The 21809-nt window shown below is 31.5% G+C and overlaps 2 protein-coding genes across 6 annotated transcripts; both read right to left on the reverse strand.

The window, feature by feature from the left end:
* Positions 1–1954: 1954 nt before the first annotated feature.
* LOC141456214 (TBC1 domain family member 25) lies at positions 1955–13528 on the reverse strand. Its single transcript, XM_074131971.1, has 12 exons — positions 13153–13528; positions 12955–13064; positions 12780–12875; positions 12491–12620; positions 11540–11751; positions 11113–11251; positions 10904–11034; positions 10581–10818; positions 10292–10498; positions 8539–8900; positions 8229–8448; positions 1955–6291 (listed from the first exon to the last, which is right to left on the reverse strand). Exons 1-12 carry the CDS (start codon positions 13207–13209, stop codon positions 5815–5817), a joined length of 2379 nt encoding a protein of 792 aa, XP_073988072.1. The 5' UTR covers positions 13210–13528; the 3' UTR covers positions 1955–5814.
* A 2862-nt stretch (positions 13529–16390) lies between these two features.
* On the reverse strand, positions 16391–21759 carry LOC141456219 (nucleoporin p58/p45-like). 5 transcript variants are annotated; one of them, XM_074131987.1, is made up of 10 exons: positions 21527–21745; positions 21268–21336; positions 20647–20871; positions 19949–20065; positions 18855–18930; positions 18570–18747; positions 18271–18469; positions 17970–18185; positions 17049–17129; positions 16391–16653 (listed from the first exon to the last, which is right to left on the reverse strand). In XM_074131987.1, exons 2-10 carry the CDS (start codon positions 21281–21283, stop codon positions 16508–16510), a joined length of 1254 nt encoding a protein of 417 aa, XP_073988088.1. In that variant the 5' UTR covers positions 21284–21336; positions 21527–21745; the 3' UTR covers positions 16391–16507. The 5 variants fall into 5 exon arrangements, with proteins under 5 accessions (XP_073988088.1, XP_073988087.1, XP_073988086.1 ...); XM_074131986.1 differs by lacking the exon at positions 21268–21336 and having other exon boundaries at positions 19949–20062; positions 21527–21759; XM_074131985.1 differs by lacking the exon at positions 21268–21336 and having other exon boundaries at positions 21527–21751.
* Between the last annotated feature and the right edge of the window lie 50 nt (positions 21760–21809).

Genomic DNA, 21809 nt, shown 5'->3' on the forward strand with positions numbered 1-21809 from the left:
TAAAAGTATTTGTAGACTTAAATAAATGAATTCATCCTTGTAAGGGGTACTACTTAGCAGAAAAAGAAAGAAAAAAAAAGCATACAAATTTCTTATCCTAAGGTTTATAAAAGATCCTACTTAGCATTTAGGTTAATGAGGTAATAAATACCGAATTAATGTATTTTTTGTGAACTATTTACGAAGGAATCCAATTCGGCTTTATGTCTCTGGTTTATTGTCTATTTTAAACTGCTACTCAATTTATTTATTATTCATTCAATGTTTAAAGTTTTAAACTGAATTCAAAGCTACAAATTATTTAAGCATTATTTCATTGGTTTACAATCGTTTGTCACTGTGTCAGCTTCAGAGCAAGAATATGTATTAATAAAAATAAATGAACTATTTATATTAATAATACAACTTTAAATAATAAACCTTTAAATTTTCATAGTAAAAAATTTCAACGACTCGAAAACGAAGGGAAAAAAATAAGCAAGCTGTATTACAATATTTAAAAAGTTTCCTTAATTATAATATAACTGCCCTTTATAATAATAATTATAAATAAAAACGTTTACAAAATTTGAAACGAAAATATAAATTAAATATTTAAAAGTACAAAATATTGCTGTTTGTTTTACATTCTACATCATCCATCTACATCATCTGAATTCATTTACTCATTGTAGGATCAAATACATAGTCTTAATCACAAAGTATAAAAAGTTGGAAGGAACATTTTGAAGAAAGATTATACGACTAGAAGAAGTAAGCAGCTATAAAGAAGGAATGTAAAAAAAAATAAATAAAATAAACTAATCGCCTATTTTTTCAGGCGGGGCTTAACGTCCAACTATCATCTACTAGGTATCGTGGACGGAGGCGATTAGCAAAACGTAATTTACTATTTCTCATTTAACCATTAAATATAATCCAAGGCCAAGACCGGGCATCGAACCCAGTTCCACAATGCTTATTAGCTTTGCAGGTCTCGCCTCTTAACCGCTCGGCTACCGTGGCGCCCATAAAGAAGGAATGTCTTTGGTATATAAAACAAAAGCATAAAAGGAGAGAGAGATCCTAATTGGTAAACCACTACGAAAACGATTTTAATACCTCGAATTTGTGGAAGTAAAGTAAATCGTGATTTTTTGTTATTGTTATTGCCTTAAGGAATTTTTAACTAATTCTGCGCAGAGAAACTAGCCAAATTCTCATTAATAAAATGTAAACCATATTATATAACTCTTTGAATGCTATCATGAAGGGCTAAGGCCAAGCGAATCCCGATTTGTTTGGAAGCGTTTGGTGTCCACTGCAGTTTACCCTCATTAAAAGGCTTTAATACCTACCTCCCCTACTAGGATTTATTTCTAACAGCTAATTGTAATTACAAATTTCATAAGGGCATTTACCGTAAGCAAATAATATTACTTGCCAACTATTAAAACTGTTCGGTAGGGCAGTTGTATACGGGTTGATCGTTAAAAACCACGAAAAAGTGTAATGATGAAAAACAACCAACTATGACCATTTTTTCCCTCCTTTAGATAATTAAAGCCAACAAAAGTATAAGTACATAAAATTAAGTATAATATTTAATATAATTTATGCATTAAATCTTTAAAAAGAAACGCAAAATACTTTCATAGATCAAACAAATCAGTGAAAAAGAATTAATTTTGTGTCTTTATTATTAATGATGACGAATAATATTTACACATCTAATTACATTTTAAAATTAAAATTAAACTAAAAATTAGTAAAAAAATATATATATTTACTCAAAATAGCAATATGAATAAAAAATCTTCCGAGCTGACTTATTCAATAGATTATTGCATCGCATGTATTATTGTCATAATTATAAACGAAATTTTAAAAAATGTAATAATTGCATAAGTGTAGCAATATTTGGAACGTGGGAAGAAATACTGTAGAAAAAAGTAAGCGCGAAATCAAATGAACGTTTTTTTTTTTTGAAATTATAAACTTTAATCATTTTACTCAATGTACACATATCACTTAAAGGGAAGAGACATAACTGATTAGAAATTTCTTACATTAAAGTCGAACACTTTTGAAAGATAATTTCCGAAAGTGAAAGCGCTTCAATCATCACCAAATTCAAAATTCGACGTATATCCAAAATCAATAAACTGCTATTAACTTTTGACAGTATTGTATTGACAATAAACTACTAATTCTGGAATGCTGCTCTATTACGCGGAATATCAATTATTTGTTATTCATTAAAAGAGGCCATAGCAATACCAAATTCAAACGGTCAGTGGCAAAGAGGAGGGGGTATTCAACATCGTGTTTGGTGCAAACGGTTCTGGAACCATTAAGGGACCCGGGAAGGCATTAATGATGAAATAAATAATTATAACGTTTGGTGAGGCCGTTCTTAAACACAGGTTGGTATAACTACAAGGGTAGGTGCAATTAACTTTAAAAGACAATTAAATTTTAGCCCATATGCATCTTAATATTTAAGTTTTCTGCATATACTGATAAATCAAACTTATCTTCTCTTAGATTAGGTTATTAATGTGATGCGAGGAATATCAAGTACTTCACAAATTGCAATTAGTGTAAGTAAATGAGTGAGTGAATGAGGGACTCCATTTTAGATATAATTTAATGTGTGTGATTGTATTTATTTGGATGAAAGTAAGCATGAGCCTGTTTTTTTTACTAGAATGAGTGTTTTAGAATGATCGCAGTTTAAATAATTAGATTTCCTCTTTGGTGCAATCTAGGGAACTATTCCTATATCGAAAAGCGTTAATATAAAATAGTGGTATATGATTCATTTTCAAGCCAGTAAATGCTACAAACGTTCCGTTACAGTAAAACTAGCGTAGTGTCATTTACTAACATTTGTCAGGTGCGAAAGACCCTAAGGTCTTTCAAATGTTGAACACCTTTTAAAAGAAGACCCAAAAAAACTTGACGTGAAAAAAATTCTTCGTTAGTAAAATAGTAAAGCCTGTTTAATCATACGGGCTTTACGTCCAACTACCAAATTAGGTATCGTGGGCAGAGGTGACTAGCAAACATACTTAACTTTTAAAGTCTTGTATTATCCAAACCATTAAATAAAACCCGAGACCTAGACTGGGGAATCAAACCCAGTACATATTAGCTTCGCGGGCCTCGCCTCTAACAGCTTGGCTGCTGAGGCGCCTAAGTTTTTCGTTAGAATCAATATGTAAGAAGCTTAAGATTAATTAAAACTTGGCTGTGATACTTTTTAGTATTAGAATTTGATATGAATGTTGATTAATCGTAGAGAAAGCAAGTAATTCGCCTAAGAAGTGCAAAGGGATAAAACAGTTAGATTTGACACTAATTATTTCAATAAAAGCCACAAATCAGGTCTGAATCAATAATTGTAGCAAGAATAAATATTTTGAGGATGTAAAAAAATCGATAGACAGGAAGTTAATAATTTTGATCAACCATCTATTCGGAGATAGGAGGTTAAGTATCTCTAAAAGACTTTGATCAACCATTTATTCAGATTAAGAGACCATTGGTCGAGCTATTCATTAAAGTAAGTTCAGAAAAGCTTTCTGCACCGTTTTATTAAATTGAACACAGAATGAATCTAATCAAATTTAGTTAAAAGAAAATTTATTAATTTGAATCTTAAGATTGTAGTAAGAGAAAGTTTTTGAGTTTTCAAAGCAGATGGAATATGATAAACTTTAGAGCATACCAATTTAGTATTGACTTTCTTTAAAAATAAGGATAAATGCGTGATTAATGCTTACTAGCTTAATATATGAAATAATATAGAAAATATGAAATTTCATTGAATGAGCTTTAATAATTATTCAATTTGAATCAAATTCTGTAACTTAATAGTTTATAATCCAATCTCGGATTAGATAAAGTGCTACAGCGAATGTGCGACTTAGCGATAAGGTTGGCTAATTTCATTCTATGTTTTCATGCTAGGATCATTAGTAATTTAAATATAACATTTGACAATTGTAGTCCTTTTCCAATGGTAGATATGATTCACTGACAGTCAGCCGTCTGTCAAGCCAATTTAAAAAAAAAATTGTTTAGACTTAATGGGGAGACCTCAATACTTGTAATAAAAGTTAACCTGGATCGAAACTTAGACCCAAAAACAATAATTAGATTGTTATTATATTTCATACAGGGTAACATATTTCACACAGGAAATCAAGAAAAAAAGATTTAACTGGTTTGGACTGAACGAGACATCGAAACTTGTAATTACGGGAAAACTCAACTCGAACACTATTCTAGAAAAAAATATTCCTATTACTGTTGCATTTAATTTGAGAGAGCAAAAAAATCAAAGTTAACCTATACTATTACGGTGGCTTTACTAATAATAATAATCCAATGGAATACGTTACCCCTCCCGATGGTCATGAATTTAGGCGGCTCCTAAAAATATTGCAAGTGTGTTCCAAAAACAACCAGCTACAAAACTGCACACTGCAGTAGAAATTCAAGATTTCAAGAATAAGTTTCTCACATGAAACCTACATTAACTAACAGACAAATGCATTTTTCTTTCAATGTTCAAACAAAAAATAATCTCAAATAATTAAACATCCTTTAATAAACTATAAGATAATAAATTAAAAAATTTAAATAAAATTAATTCATAAATTAAATTTAATATTAATAAGATAAGGTGTAAAATATATCAGAAAAACCCAAAATTCTGAATAAAATTGAAAGCAATATGCACTTTATAATCAATATGCTGTTAAAGCGGAGTGACAATCAAATTTCTTGGTAAGACATTAAAGAAAACCACCCAAAAAGATGAAAATTAAGTTTGTAAACCAAGACTACATAATTTGGTTTTTTAGAAAAAGGCGAAATATTATAACTTATTTTTCAAAAAAGACGTATTCATTTATATATATAAATGTTCAAGATAACAAACATCTATAAAATAAAAGATTAAATATCTGTGAAATTTTTAGCTACCTTTTCAAGGTAATTATTTGAATTCCCCAAAAGCTTATCCATCTCATGGTGGATCAATAACTTTCCGCATTTTGAAAATCTTGAATTGAAAGCATTTGAGAATATTTCATTTTTTTACCCAAAACAAAAAGAAATATTTCGTCATCATCACGTCTATAAACGGTACTGTAATTTAATGAAAAATATATATGTACACATAGTGAATAAATACATTTGCAAATAATATGCATGTATAATTACTATAAATGTGCAGGGATTCTGTAAAATATTAATTTTTATTATGCAAAGTATTAATTTTTTCTTGTTATTGGTAGAAAAATGAATATTTGTATAAATAAATGGTTTTTCAAAAGACTAAAATTTTGTGTTTTATTAGGACAAAAATAAATAAAAATGAAAACAAGGCAATGGCAGTTAGACCCGTTAACAGAATGTAACAGAGCTTGAAACATATAAACTAACTTAAAAGGCAGTCTTTTCTCTTACTTTTTTCTTGTACCTACTACTTGCAACAAAGCAGCCGATAATCAATCACTTCTTTCTAAATTTACCTAATGATATTGGAAATTGAATATGCAATGGTGTTTTGCCCTTATCAACGAGAAGAAATTGTGGTTTTTACAGGATTTAAATAACAACGTCTTTATTATATTAGACTATCAAAAGGAAGAAGTGATTATTAGGTATATCTTATTACAGTGTTTTTTTAAAGATTTCCCTTCTATCATTAAAATATACCTAGTGACTTCTCTTTTTTAACTCCTATTAGAATTCTAATAACGTATCCAAAATTAAAAAAAATTATACATATATATAATCGAATTACTAAGGCGGTAAGGGTCAAACTTTTAAATGATGATTATAAGCCGGGTTGTTGTTATACTGTTTCAGGTACGATTCGTACATATTGCGTGCTTGGTTAAGAACTTTTGTAACGTCATGTTTACGGACCATCTTGTCAAAGTGGATTGCCATTTCATTGTAGTCCATACGTTGGGTCATAATCGGTTCACGATGTTGTGTAAGTACAGTTATACAAAGAAACATTAGAAAAGGATTGCCACCTCCAAATTCTCCTGGAGGAGGTAGGGTAATGCCTGATCCTGGAGTTCCAGTTTGTTGTTGTTTATTGGGTTCATTTACAAGTGTGGTACCTCCGTCAGCACTACTTCCTTCACTAGTACTCTCACCATTGGTTGTAACTGTCCGCAGTTCTTCTAATGTGACTCTCCTTCGTTCCAGTAAGCTGTTCTCGTAAGTTTTATTGCTAGAAGAGTGAGAATTCTGTTTTGTTGGCGTCCTCTCCATTTGAATAACCTGCGCAAGCGCACATAATTTATTCAACTGCTTTTTACGTTGCAAAACAGAAGGATTCTTCTCATCAGGAAATTAGGAGAAACTTATTAACAGTAACTACAAATCCATGAGGTTGCGTCCAAATGTCAGACAAGGGATAAAAAAGTCATTCATCTTAACAATTCTTTTATTTAATTTTTGATTTTGTGGAGTTTTGGGCGTTTGTTAATCTTTATTTAAATTTATTTCTTTGGTTATTGAGAGAAAATATTCACATCTATCACCCCGTCAATTAACGTAAGTGATAAGAAAAGGGATCATCAGTAGAAAAATAAAAATTAAATAAATAAATAAAAGAATAGCTCAAAGACAGACACATTCAAGCGCACAATGTGATCTACAACAGACCATATTTCCTCCTTAAGATAATGCAGAAGAAATGTTATGAATTTAACATTCCACTTACTAGTCTTTTTAAGACCTCTAGGCTATATCAGTGTTGATAGATAGAAACTCATTGGTACATTACTATGAGCGAATTGTTTCAAAAAACGTTAAGAATGACATTTAAAACTCGCGAAGATTTGGAAAAAAATATGGAAATTTATTTAATAATGCCTACGACATAGAGATCTACAGTCCTTAATAAGCTTCAATTCAAATTTGGAATAGGCGATATAAATAATCCATCAACCTCAATGAAACTTCTCAATAAGTTTAATGAGGAATTCTATGTGCTGTCTATGCATTTACATCGGGAAACACAGCCTCACAGGCAATTACTTCCGAAAAACTTGAATCAGTAGCAATTAAACTCGGACAGGGAGTAAAACTGAGAAAAATATAATACAAATCTGCTCTGTAACAACTAAATACCTGCAACGAAAACATTTCAAGATGTAGAAGTCTAAGTTTAGGTGAATGTGAATCGACAGCGCTAAACACGGAGGGTCGTGACAATGAAATAAAGCTGTAAAGCGAACATTTTGATGGTAAAAGGAACAGCTGGTCCTTTCAGAAAGTCAAGCGTTTTAAAAAGCTGTAGAGAGAGGGCAAGCCAACTTTTTAAGTCGATTTTATAATACAGGGAGTTAAACCTAAAAAATAATTGGCGCTTTAGCGTTGAGCGTATTCTCTGACGACAATGACAAATGGTCAAGGACAAATATTAATATGCTGAGTTAATTAATGTAATACTTTCTTGACTGTAAAGTTGTAAGTTCAATGTTTACAGAATATCATATTATGTTTTAACGAGTATGACGGCTACAGTGATGAAGCAAAAGGGTTTCGCTGACGCAGATCATGGAAATAGTAGTAAATTCGATATATACTTTCTTAGGCCCAATTGTATGATCAATTACATATTACATAGATCAGGACGTAATTAGTATATCAATAAAAGATGAACTGGATAGACGTAGGGGAGCGAAAGAATTTCCAAATTACACGGACTTGGCTATCATCACAGAGTCAGTTAGCGATGACTCAATTTCTTTTAAAGAAGTTAAAGGAGAAACGCTAGAGAAGAGCTACCCAAGATGGAACAATATTTAATATATGGCATGTCTACTTGTTAAGTCAATGTGCCCGAAGCCTTTTAATTCTCTGCGGAGTTTGGGTCACCGATTCTTGTCACACTCGACACTCTCTATCAGCAGATACTATTCCCAAAGCTCCTATGAAAAGAAAATATAAGGTTAATAAATTCGATTCGAATCAGGGATCTCCGCGGTCTAAGCCAGTGCACTTCCAAAGAACTAATTCTTTCAATATTTTGGTTACTTGCTTTATTTTAACTTCAACCAACTGTATACCGGAACTTCGTCGAATTGTATACCAGACGAAAAATAAATTTCATTCTGAATTTGTTCTTCGAATAAAAAATTAGCATTTAAACTGCAAAAGTATCAATGTCTAAACGCTTAAGAATTATAAATTGATAATTCAATTTTTACCTTTATTGGTGTAATTGATTTTACAACACCACCTTCCGTTTCAAATACTTCCCCGGTAAGTGAATCTTCAGGAGTTGTTGCAGCTTCCCCTGTTCCTAAAGGATTTTCCCAAACAAACACTTCATTGTCAGTAATTTTAGCTTCTCCACATTCATTTACCGCACTATCTGTATCGCCAAATACATGACGTTCCAAATTTTCTAGATCCAGCTTTAGTTCTCTGGAAATTAATATATTTTAGATAAATAAATAAATTCAATTAATTAATTTTTATAAAAAAATTTATTCATAATGCAGGTATTTGTCTTACCTAGTAACCGATGTGGTTATTGGAAAATAGTTGCTAGCATCATCAGGAGATGTCCCATCTTGCTGCTCTGTAACGTTTGTATTCGAAAAACTGTTGGTAGTCCTATTCTTTTCCTTTAATGAAAGAAACTCATTAAGATTACGTACAATACGCGTAGCTTTACTATTTGGAGAATTATCCCCTCCACTCCTATCGCCTGGATTACTGTCCGAAGACTGCTGTTGTGCCTGTATGGCCATGGCCGCTTTTAAAGAAGAGTCATCCAAACTTGTAAATGGGCGTCCAGATTTTATCAACGGCTTTCGTCCAGTCTCATCCAAACTACTGGAATAATGATTTACGTGCCTTCGAAGCGCGCAAATCTAAAAAAAACAAGATTAAAATGTTGTTTTTATACCAATGTATTTTAAACAATCTTGGAGACAAATTTTATTATAATCAAACGTTTCTTTAACATTTTATTATCCTAATGCTGTATTACCAACAATAACTTCAAAACCAAAAATAGGTTTTTGATCAAAGCACCCTAGAAAATTACAGTTAATTTCCTGAAGTTAAAAAAAGTGTCATTGCAAAGTAGGAACATTAAGTTTCAAGAAAATCGTGAGATCCGTTTTTGACATTACGAAAAATTAATCAGAAGAACCCTGAATAAAAATCCTCACTGAATTACCGATAGCAATACGTTTAACTTTTTCAAAATTCTTTACACTTGCTATTAATTCTTCCAGTTTGAAAATATTCAATTCAAAAAAATTATTATTAAAACATTTCTTAATTCAAAGTAGATCAAAGTCGACTCAAGCGGTAGATACGTCACTCTAATAACGAATGTGCCTCAAGGCAATTTCACTGCTTTACAATTTAGTGCATTATAACTTAAAACTTTCGACGTTCAAGGTAGAAAAAAGTTTAAGGAGAGAGAAGTATATCTCTCCTTGCTAATGATTTCTACGTGCATGAAAAAATAAAGTTAATTGTTAAAGGAAATAAATTATGCTAGCTTCCCTAATATATAGTTAAAGAACCAGTATAAAACTTAGTATAATATACGACAGAAGTCATGTTTGAAACTCTTCAATATAATAATCTTCATGCAAATAGCTGGGGTATTAAACTAATAGAAGAATGTATAAAGAGCTTGCTCTGGCAAGGATACTAAGCCACTTCTAGATTCCTGGACGTTCAGGGATTGAGGAAAAGAAAAAAAGTAATGCACTTGCAAGGAATGGCCCAACACATCAATGTATGCACCGAACTAAGTTTGGAAATTTCAATGCGAAATGGTAACAGGATTGTGGTGATGTGTGGGATGAAGAAATTATAAACGGAGATAAAATGTCGTCAACAGGCTAACAGTTTTTTAATTCAGGAATTAATCCCGACAATACAAGGTACTTGATGGGCCAGGAAACGAAGCATTTGGTGGTGTAATGACTGTCATGCTTGTGAGGCTGGTATAATCTGAATACACCAAATTTATATTATAAATATAAGAAATATTACAGCTCTCATTTTAAAAAACTAGAAATAGGTTCATACATTATTACAAGAGAATTCACAAATCTTCCATTTATTTTGGAATACCAAGGAGGACGTAAATTATCAATTATCAACTGAAACCAAAATTTGGTAACGAATTAATAACACTCAGTATTTAAGCAAAGCATTGTTCGAACCTCGCTGGAATTGAAAACCTATTTTTTTGTTCTAATATAATAAAATTTCAACTTAATCTCAATTTGGTACATACCTTAGTGTAAGCATTCTCCTTAGGTCGTGGACTAGGTACTGGTGGACTTCTCATAAACTCTTGTTCGAACAAAGCCAATTCTTTCTGCGGAGGAGCTGGTGGTAAAGAACTCCACATTACTTCAAGCATTCTCAATGCATCGTCGAAGGCGAATTCCCGTTTCATCTCCAACAGTAACCATCGATAACAAAACAACAAATCGTCAGCCTGAAAGCAAATCATATGATGTATTATTAACTGATGTATTAACATATATTTGTAGGTACCAGTACGAAGAAACCCAACAAACCTGATAAGATTTAAGATAATTATAAAACTGGCAATCGTAATATTGTAAACCATCTGCTAAATGTTGAAATCTTTTTGTCATGGTGATACCATCTAATAGGAAGTTTGGTGCCAATCTCTTCATTAGTGCACAAAAACAAATGTAAGCGTGGGCCTCGTCATTCATAGTAACAAGCAATGGAGAAGCTAAATCACTCATTCCTTGACAGTAACTAACCGCCGGATGATTAAGTGCGTAGCTGAAATGTAGGATCGAAATTTTTTTTAATAATAATTGAAATTATTAGTTGACTGGTTTTTACTACTTTTACTATATAAACCTACGTTGTTAAAATATTAAAGAGTGAAGCAATATTTTTATTATCGTCACTACCAGCATAAAACATATGATGTCTATCAGTTCTTAGCACGTCTTTTCGCACCATGCTTGTAACATAAGCCAAATCTCCTACCAACTGTAAATTAATAGTTAAAAGAATTCCATTCCATTACTTCAATCAAAATTATTAGATAAATAAAAAACTAATACGCACATTTCCATTTTTCAACATTTCTCGCCAACAATCTCTAAGATGAATATATTCATTTGATTTACGTTTCATATAATCCATTCTCTCTTTACCAGACATACCTTCTGGATAAACATTTAAAATATGTTTCCAAACAACTTTTCTGAAAGAAATTAAAATAAATTCAAGTTAAGCCCTAATAAATTAGAGGGAAAATCACTTTTCTTTTAACATTATTACAATTAAAATTATATATTTTCCTCAAACATGGAATTTTACGAAAAAAATAAGACAGAAAGCTTAACTTGCTTCACATGATACTTAAGAAAATATTTGCTAAATAATTTTCAAAATAGAGGGAGAAAGCTATTGCTAAAATCTTGGCTTCATATTAAGAGGATCTAATTAAACAAATAAATAAACAAAAATTACTTTTGAAAAAACAGTTTACCTTAAACTTGGATCTATACCGCCATAATAGATGACCGATCTCAACTGTGCACCATTAATAACTTGCCCTATAGGATCTAGAAACTGTCTAAATTCTGCATCCATTAACGGTGACCTAGGAGGAACAGCACTAACTGGTGGGGTACTAATTTGTGATGGAGTATCTTCAGTGAGATTCAAAGCCCGTTGCACCATGTTGAATGTTTTTTCAACCTGTTTAAATTACGTATAAATTTAGTAAATACAGGTGAGTTATATCTATCACAGGTTAGGGCCACTCCCACAAATATTTTCTGAGGAATCCAACTTTCGTTTATAGATGAAGTTCCATACAATTAAGAAAATTAAAATTACGTTAATTCTACTTTGTTAAACTTTCTGCAACATCTATACAGTCAGATGTGATAAGGCACTTTACTTTAGCACAATAAGAGTCTTCAGCTACTTACTACTATAGTAATGTGCTGCGACAATTCAAAAAACATAAAATTATGAATATCTACATTTTAACTTTGGCTTAATTTTCCAATCGTCTTGCTTTAATCTGTGAAACCGAAATTTAGTTCGTAATGAAATATTTTGTTTACTAAAATCCAATCAAAATGGAATGGCTACTATTTATTTAATAAAATTCGTGTCGAGTTAATAGCTAAGCCTTAAAAAGCCTCACAAAGCTTAGATAGCACAGGAAAACTAATTACGTCTGGCTGAAACTTGTCATTACAAGTTTGACTGAGGAAAAGACTCTAGAGCCAGACAAGCGAAATTTTTACAATAGGGCGTTAAAAAATTTATTGCTACGAGCTTTTCTGAGGCGCTTTATGCGGCTTTTTGAACTCACAGCGCATTTATATGGCTCTATCCATTGGTTTGATTGATCACATTCTTCGATGTCCATAGCCTTACATGTGATCCCAATTCACTAACTCTTTAAATAAGCAAAGGCAATTACATGATTCATAATAAATCCTGGAATTCCGTGTGATGATTTTGCTTCTACTAGTGCAACTGGTTCTTCAATTTCACAAGATTCTTCAAATGGCCTAGCATCAACTCTAAGACACAAGTACGGTTCTGATGCGCTAAAAAACCAAAGGGCTTTGAGTTTAATAGTATTAAAAAATAAAATAAAACGTAATCACATTTACTTAGAAAAATGTAATTCTTTGCTGGGTAAATAGCAATTAGTTTAGGTATACATTTAGATTTTATCAAGAGTTTATACTTAAATTAGAACTCACCTCAAAAAAGCTGCATCTAAATCCCAATCAGATAAAAGGGGTAAATAAGTTTCTTGTCCGTAATCATCAAATACTTTGTAGCAAACGGTGAAATCCCTAAAACCAAACAATTAACTATTCCAAGCTAAAACATATAATAACTATATGATGTTGTTCAAAAGCGGTTTATACCGACCCCTTTATATCGAAAGCCTTTGCCAATAAACTTAATAAAACTTCATACGAAGTTATCTGTGGATCAACACTAAACTTCCTGTATTCAGGACTTAATATCCCTTCACATTTCTGAAATTGGGTAGTGCAATTAGTAACTCTTCCATAACTTTTGTTTTGTCAAAATGACATTATAAAAACAAATCAAAATTAAACTTACCATAACTTTAACACGAATAGCTTCACGTTTGTAACCAAAAACAGTAGCCATTTTCATTGAAAAATCTCAACAAAAACTGTAAATCACAATCGACATACAACAGCCCCAATAAATTTGAACCGGGACTAATTTGACGCTACAATGTGAGACTGAGACTAACAATTTCATAGGAACGTAAAACATGTATATAACGTTGCACATTGAATTTGGGTATATTAATCAGTACTACATTCCCATATTTTTACATAAATTTGCCGAGTATTCTTCATAACATAAAAACAGTGCCTTTAATAACTTCAGACTCATTCTTACCACATCGACTGATAGGTTCCACCTCCACTCAACTTACAGCTGACATACATTTCTGCTACTCCAAAACAAGGTTATATTGTGATAAGAATTACGTCGGAACAAGTCTGTGACGTCATCCATTACATTCACAAGCCTCCAAATTCAAATTTTGAATTTTTTGTTAAACAATTTTTTAAAACCAATGTAAAGAGATTGCTGAACAAAAATTTAGGGCTGAAAACCCGAAAAAAAGATGTTCATTTCACAGATAAAGCCATCTATCGACGAGTTGGGATAGGGACATTGATTTTTTTTTTTCATAAATCAAAAAATCATATTGATATATTAAGCAAATCCATTCGCGAAAGTGGAAAAATCAACTCTGCGATTTTCCGTTTTTGAGTAATTCTGACAACACATAAAGTCAAATTTGTAAAATCCACTCTTTCATGTTCTTGATTAGGTGCACCTAATTATATGTATAAAGTCATAAGTGAAAAAAATGAATATTGTGACAGGTTACCGTCTGGAACAAAAATATTATTTTTACAAGTAAGGGTAGGGAGCACAGTTGGCAATTTAAGGTACTTAGCCACATAGATAAGAGAAAGAATAGGGCTACTGGGAAGTGTTGCAACTTTATGAAGAAGGAATGTATGAAGTTCTTTCTTAATAAAAAGAAAACGAGTTCGAAGTAGTCCATAGTAAGTAACGCATTTGTCCCATCCTCATATATTATTGCGAATCCTAGACATTGTCAAAAACAGCTCTATTCGGGTACAGACCGTGGCGTTGCCGATCCAAGAAAGAAGACAAAGCAAGGAAGAAAGTTACGAAACACATTCGTAAGGCCGAAATTATTTTCAAGACAACTGAGAATTTAATTACATAGAACTGTAGAACTCAGCAATCAGGCTGGTAACATGCATAGAATAAGAAGCGGAAGAATATCTAGAAAAGAATGAGCGGCAACGTTTAGAGGATAAGACCAAAACAGAAACTAATAAAGAAGACGGGAATGGCGGTGCAGGATACGAATGAATCAAGATTGGAAGAAAAAGTTAGAAACTAGGAAGAGATGGCTGGAACAGCCTTTGAAAAAGGAAACCCTCCCAACTCACAATATCGCCATGGCTGCTCACATTTGAGAAAAGTTATTTGTAAACGATGATCATTTAGAACCGGCTGATATAAGTTAGCTTTTAACTCCATGAATTTAGATTGGTTCTAAAATTTATGCGTTTATTCACTAAAGTAATGTATGAATAAGGTCATTAAATGGCCTTATTTCGGTGAAAAGCTGTACTCTTGAACTACCGTAGAATAACATATGTTGATGGCAATCTTTTGTAATAAATATTGTAGGATTTTACTCAACTGATTATAATTTTATAAATGTGCACAATCTTGAAACTAATTTTTCTTCTAAATTGCTGCTTTAAAAATAAAGTTTTCTTTCAGTTTATGTGCTATTCGCCGCACCTGCTTTTAAGATACTTAAAAAAATTACACCATGTCCAGTATTCAACTTGCCACATCTGAACGGTGTTCGCTTCTGAGATATGAGTCAAAATAGAATGTAGTAAAGAGTAAAAGAATCCCAACAGCAGTTCGACGTCAGCATCAGAAATACCAGGCATCAGCGACAGAAAATAATAGCCACTAGTCTTTCTTATTAATGTCCACATTTATCTGTTATTATATATCTTATACATAGATATAAATAATGATATAAAATGAGACCCAACAACTAAATGATACATTTCTAAATATAGTACTACGAAAAATATTTTCTCCCCTTGAGACTTTCATATTTCAAATAAATACAGATGTTTATAGATAGGGTATATACTATGATCAGAAATTTATGCTTTCCAAAATGTTAGCTATTAGTTATTTACATATCTTCGCTCTCGAGAGCTAATCAGGAAGGCTTACATCTTGTTCTTTCTTGAATGAAGAGTCAGAGTTTCAATTAAGATTGTAAGCTAAAAAAAAAATCAATTTAATGAAAAAAGAAAAGAACCCTACATAAATCTTACCAAGAAACCACTTTCATCAACAAAGGCGCCTTGAATTTGTTTAAAAGGGATGCAAAATGATTTAGAGGAATGTTATTAATTAGACAATTTCTGAATAAATTGATGAATATAATTTTTGTCATTAAAAATAATTAGTTATCCTTAATTACTTTGCCATGTATTCAACTTTTCTTTTGAGCATTGAAAGTATAACTTGAATGAGTTCGTGCTTCACATTACATTCGAGGTTTGAAATGTATGCGTTTCATTACACACTAAACTAATTAAACTAACTACACTACTAAACTAACTGGCATGGTAGGCTAGTTGATCGTCACTGCAAAAGAAGATGACTACAACTTCAATAAATTAAACCTTTACTTCTTATGGCAATAAAGTTCCGAATACCTGCTCTCTGAAACATTCATCCCAAGCCCACTAGCACTCTTAGAGACTATAAGTTCATTAATCAAATGTTGTGGATGTACATAAATGAAATCTACGGCCAAGACCGGCCATGAACAATTATAGTTAAATACACCTAGCTTCTCTGTCCGCATCTCTATTACCGTACAATAAGCTGTAAGAAGCAACCAGGAAAAGAAAATCAAAGGGCCGGTAGCTGGATTCAAACTCGACATGTTCACGTGAGAATCCAGTGCTCTAACCACTTGCTAATTCCTTCCCTGAAGCGAGACAGAGTTACATCTGACAAAATTTGAATTTTTCAATTACTAAACTTTAATACCTATAATGTATTAATACATGTAATATATATATATATATATATATTTAAAAAAATCCATCAACGTTTAGTCTAATTTTGAACAGAATAATAAACATGTGAAATAAATATTAAAATAAGAAAAAGGTAAATTCTCGTATTTGGGCAAATTTGCTTATTTTTTTAAGAAATAAAACCAAAGTTATCCTTTTTTAAGAATTTATAGTACAAAATTTTGGTACATAAACGATTAGTGTAAAAAAACAAACATTAAAATAATATTGTAATTAGAATGAAAATAATAATGAATAATTGGCTTTCACCTCTTGCCCCTTTTTCCGCCAGGTGTTTGTTTGGAAGAGAATGTATGCTGCTGGGTACTTAACGATAAAGAAGGTGGAATTGGAGTCGGACTTGCTACAATAAAACTACCTGGACTTATAGCAAGCCCAGCAGTTAATGATTCTGCAAACAAACAAAGTTAATTAGAACTAATAGAGACAATATTTGGGAAAATATCAATATAGACTACTATAACTTGTCTGAAAACAAATAGTAAAACAGATATATATTATTTTAATCAACCCTTAAACAACTGTCCTAACGACAGATTTAATTTATTTGTTTTTATTAGATATACGATAATTTTTGAAATCTTTTTAAAAAAATTGAAATATGTACCAGAGTGATTTTTTTTTTAAACTTCAAACCACTAAGTGTTAATATTAAGTTAAGTTAGTGGTAAAATAAACAAAATATTGTTAAAAATATCGAAATTATTTAATTCTCTTTAATCTTATCATTCCTAACTGAGAATGTTCAAAATATAATTTAAAAAAATAATAAAAAAAGTTACTTACCATGTTGTAAATGAGGTAGAAATGAACTTGCTTGTTTAGAACGTGAAGCAATCATGCTAACAGTATGATAATTTCTGTGCCCTAAGTAACAATGGATAGAATTTAGTTAGAATTCTAATTTAGTTAGAATGTTGAGTTTATACTCATTTCTTTATTAATGTTAAAAATAGTATGCTTTGATATATTCATTAGTTTAATAATTACTTTCTAGGTACATAGCTTGCCTATGAAAGAGCGTAGAATGAGGCAATCGAAAACTATGGTATTCTCCGAATCAAGATGGCTCCGCTTGAACCATTTCTAAACAATATCGAGAGTCACTCGTTTTAAGAGGTTGGCGTACTTTCGGAAATCCTACTTCATTTTTCATACTTACATTACATTTTCACACTTAAAGAACACAAGCGAGTTAAAATTTAAGTTGGTATTCTAATTTACAATTCAATCTGGGGCGGGTGTTGGTCTAGTGGTCAAGAGCGAGGCTTTGTAAGTGGTAGATCCCCAGTTCGAATCCCGCGTATGACTACTTTTTATTTGTTAGAAAAAAATTGTTTATAGTAAAGAATGAGCTTCCACCCCCATCCACGACTTCTAATTGGTAGTTGGCCGTTAAGCCCCGCCTAAAGAAATAGGGGATTACTTTACAATTCGAACTTTCCCTAAAATATAAATCTAAACAGTTTCATAAACATATCTTCATTCCATCTTCTAATAAATTCATAGGGAAGCCATTAACGGATTCTTAGAACAGAGAAATTGTCTTTTCTGCGGTCCTCTCTGCAGATAAAAGGATTAGTAAATATTGAGACTTAAATTGAAATCAAAAGCGTGCTTTGGACTCGATTAAATTCTTCAAACAAAGAATTTCCTACGGTTTTATTGGTAAACCTGAATTGCTACGATCGAAATCGAAATACTTACCAACAAATGGAGTTGGTCCTTTTTCAGGAGCAATCTCTTGAGCTTTATTTTTTACTTGTCTTTTACACTGAAATATATCAGTGAAATCGTTCAACTGTTGTCGCCTGAGTTCTAAATGACGAGCTTTTAGGGCTGCAACGTTTGAATGAATTGATTGGTACCTGCCTGCCAAAGCAACGAAACACTCATATAATCGTTGCATTGATAATGAAAGATCTGAAAAAAAAATAAATTAAGTAATTAAGTAAAATGGTTGAAACAATATAAAAAGCTATTGAAAATTTATAAACCCAGATCCTACCTTGAGGAGTGAAAGAGGTAGCTCGAATCTGACTATTTACGTGTCTTTGGGCATTGTCTAATTCATTTCTAAGGCAAACCACTTGACTATCAAATCTAGCAACTAAATCTGCAAAATATTCCCTAGCCGCTGAAAGATCTGGTGGCGAACCTCGAGGAACCTCTACCATTCGTTGCATAATTTCACAATCTGCTACCATCTACAAAAAACAAACTTTCTTTTGTACTTCACACAATGAATTTTTTTGTAATCGATCATTTTAAATCAATCACAAAATTTTTAATCAAACTAATTTGCACCTTTATGGTTTCATCTTTAAGTTTTTGGTTCATCCCTTTATTTTTTGTCAATACAGATTCTATTTTCATTAATTCGCGTTTAAGTAAATCCGCATCATCACTAACTTTCAAAGCTAGTCTGCTAATTGAAGCACGCGATAACTCCAACTGAATCTTTTTTTGTTCATCTATATGTTTCCTTAAAAAAACAAAGTCAATGTTACCAAAGAAAATAAAAATCGTAATGAATATGAAGTATCAATCAATTACAAAGTAAGTAACTTAATTATTGCTAGAAAAACCTACTTTAATATGTCCATAAGTTGTCCTAAATCAGGATGAACAGGCTGATCCTTAGGGCTAACTGGCTTAGCGTTTAGTGCTAAAAATTAATAAAACATATTTATGTTTTTAAAACAGTGGATCTTGAACTTAAAAAGAAATTTTAAATAATTATAATATGGAGCCTTTGCATCGATTAAATAAAAATATAAACTGGCTGGAAGCATCGTCGTTACTAAATTACGTTAATTTACCGAAGATATAAATATAATATACATAAAATTTAATTGTACTTCAGATCATTTGAAAACAAAATATTTACCAAATTTTACTGAATTACATTTTCATTATTATCTTTTTTTTAATTAAAATAATAGTAAAATACGTATTGCAGCTTAAAAAGTAACTCTACTTAAATTTATTCATCTTATTTCACCTTAAGGTGCCTTTATTTTACTACTTCTAAATAATCATCAACCTACATCTCTAATTTACTTTCTATTTATGCTTGTATCACATTATGGAAAATTCTATATAATTCAAAAAATTGTCGTGTTAAATCCAGAAAACATCAAATATCTATAATTGTGATTATTTTTTTTTTTTGCGGGATCAATAATTTAGAGCTATTCCTGTTAACAGAGCACACCTAGGCAAAGACAATCCTCTTTAGTAAACGAAAAAAAAACTTTAATCAAGGGCTATCTAAGCCCCTCTAAAATGTGAAACGGTTTCAGAAATAGGATATTAGCATTTTGAGTTTTCTTCTTTACACTAAGCAAATCTCAAACCTGGCACCCACTGATTGATTATCTATTTTTCAACTCCACGTTAATTTTACAGGTAAAAATGAACTAATGTTTAAGGCGATGGAATTGAATGTTTGGAAACTTGCTCCAAAGTTGGTTCCCGGTATTAGAAGGACTTTGAATTCTTTGCTCACAGATGGGTTGAAGTTACAAAGTGATGGCCTACATTCGAATATTAAGAGATTTTGAACTCTTTTTTTTGTCACTATAGTATTTAATATAAGAAATTAATTAATTTCAAAGAATACGACATTTTACGTTTAAAGAGTTTTTTTTCTTAAAGATTTAAAAAAATAAAAGCAATCTAACCATTTAAATCTGAACTTTTTGAAAGATTTTGTAGAGTGCCAAACGATGTCATTACAGGCGCAGAGGTTGTAGGCTGACTTGTGGCCGTTTGTGCAGGCGTTCCAAAGGAAATACCTGCTGAAACAAATGAAAAATATAATTGGTAAAATTTCCAGCAAAGTTAGAAAATTTGACAATTTTGTTTTCTAAAGTTAAGTAATCGTCTATTTTTTTTTTACAACTACTAATTAGGTGTCGTGGACGGGGGGGATACTTAAGGGAGGGATACTACCCTGAATTAGGGATTTACTTGAAAATCGCTCCAAGTTATTTGTATTCTTAAGTGGCGCCACAACCCACTTGCGTGACTCTTATCCTCCAACGCAGGAATCGCCAGTTAAGCTTATCCCCTTCTAGTTACGCACTCACAGCAGAGATGAGCATCCCCTGCGACACCATAAACTCGTTCTTTGCCACCGATATCTCTAATGGCTATGTACACTTCCCAAAAGACTTATCTTTCAAATTTAGCTATGTATACCCAATCAATGAAGCCTTCCTCGTAGTGTTTCATTATTTCCGATAAATGGAACGATTTCTTAAAAAGCTCCTTATCTATGCTTGGCGCGATCTTCCTATAAACAAGTTCTAAGATATATGATATATGAAAATATATATGATATATTTTCTCAGATATGTATAACTGAGAAAATCTATACCTGTTGCCTGGGTTTGTGGAGTAGTTGATGCCGAGAATGAAAAAGAAGGTGCAACTGTAGTAGTGGTCACTGCTTGTCCAAATGAAAATTGTGGAACTGCAGTTGTTGGCTGAGTTGTCGTTGGAACTGGCATAGTGAACGGCGTCTGTCCACCGGTGCTCCCAAACGTTGAAGCACTAGTAGTGGGAGTGTTTCCAAACAACGTCCCAGTGCCAGTACCAAAATCTAAATAGAAGAAACCATATTTAAATGTATCCAAGAATGCTGTACAGTTTAAAAGATAAAACTCAATAAAATATACTATCAAAGAAAGATTAATTTTTTTTCCATTTGCTTTCGCCATTAATGTTTTCAACAAGCAATGAAAAATAAAAAGCATTAGGTTTTACAGTAATTTTGGCGTTTTAAAAATACAATATGCTTAATCTGAATTATATCTCACAAAAAGTTCTCTGTATAAACTAAAAATCATATTTCAATTCATTGATTGAGATAATAACTTTCTTAAAAGTGCTGAATTAAGTACCAGCTTCTGAGGTTGATTTACTTGACAAATTAAATTAAAATTAAATATACCTCTTTAACTTAATTAACTATTGCTAAAACACTTGAGTTACCTACTTAATTGAGTACTCATGTCAGAAAATTCTAAGTAGTCAATTCACTTTCAACTTCAATTCTTTCATCTACCTAACAAAATTGCGGTTATAAATTATAACAATATTCCAATGAAACCTCTTGGCAAGCAATTTTAACTAATATAATTTTAGTGATTGAAATATTAAAATTATCTACTCCCACAGGAAAAAACCTTCAATTAAATTCCTCATTTAAAAAAATATAATTTGTAAATAAAACAATGATTTTATAGGCTAACTACCTTTTGCGAATGGTAAACGAATGGTACTAAAAGTCATTTACTTTTTTCGCCCTTTTTTAGAAAACTAAAAATGTTTTTAATACGAAAAATTAATGTTATAAAGTTACTTCTAACGATGAACCATGTCTAAACCAAACATTTAAACGTAAAAAAACGGAAAGTTTATTTCTTTAACGGTTGACATCATAGTACTCAGCTTAATAAGGCTAATTTACACCCTAATATGAAGCAAAATTAGTATATAAAAAAGGAATAAAATTTGAATATCGGATATCTAAAATCT

Source organism: Rhodnius prolixus, unplaced genomic scaffold, assembly GCF_049639745.1.
Source record: "Rhodnius prolixus isolate KJV_2025 unplaced genomic scaffold, Rpr scaffold_4, whole genome shotgun sequence".
In the NCBI taxonomy this organism is placed as follows: domain Eukaryota; kingdom Metazoa; phylum Arthropoda; class Insecta; order Hemiptera; family Reduviidae; genus Rhodnius; species Rhodnius prolixus.

Bases quoted from the DNA above. Each gene is read 5' to 3' on its own strand.
- LOC141456214 (XM_074131971.1), bottom strand. From the start codon at position 13,209: ATGAAAATGGCTACTGTTTTTGGTTACAAACGTGAAGCTATTCGTGTT. The intron at 11,752-12,490 runs GTAATTGCCTTT...TAATTTAAACAG, and splicing joins CAGGATTTATTATGAATCAT to GTTGAAAAAACATTCAACAT. The intron at 8,449-8,538 runs GTAAGACAAATA...ATTAATTTCCAG, and splicing joins ATAACCACATCGGTTACTAG to AGAACTAAAGCTGGATCTAG.
- LOC141456219 (XM_074131985.1), bottom strand. From the start codon at position 21,563: ATGACTTTTAGTACCATTCGTTTACCATTCGCAAAAG. The intron at 20,872-21,526 runs GTAGTTAGCCTA...TCTTCTATTTAG, and splicing joins TCGTTTACCATTCGCAAAAG to ATTTTGGTACTGGCACTGGG. The intron at 20,066-20,646 runs GTATAGATTTTC...CATTTGTTTCAG, and splicing joins TCCACAAACCCAGGCAACAG to CAGGTATTTCCTTTGGAACG.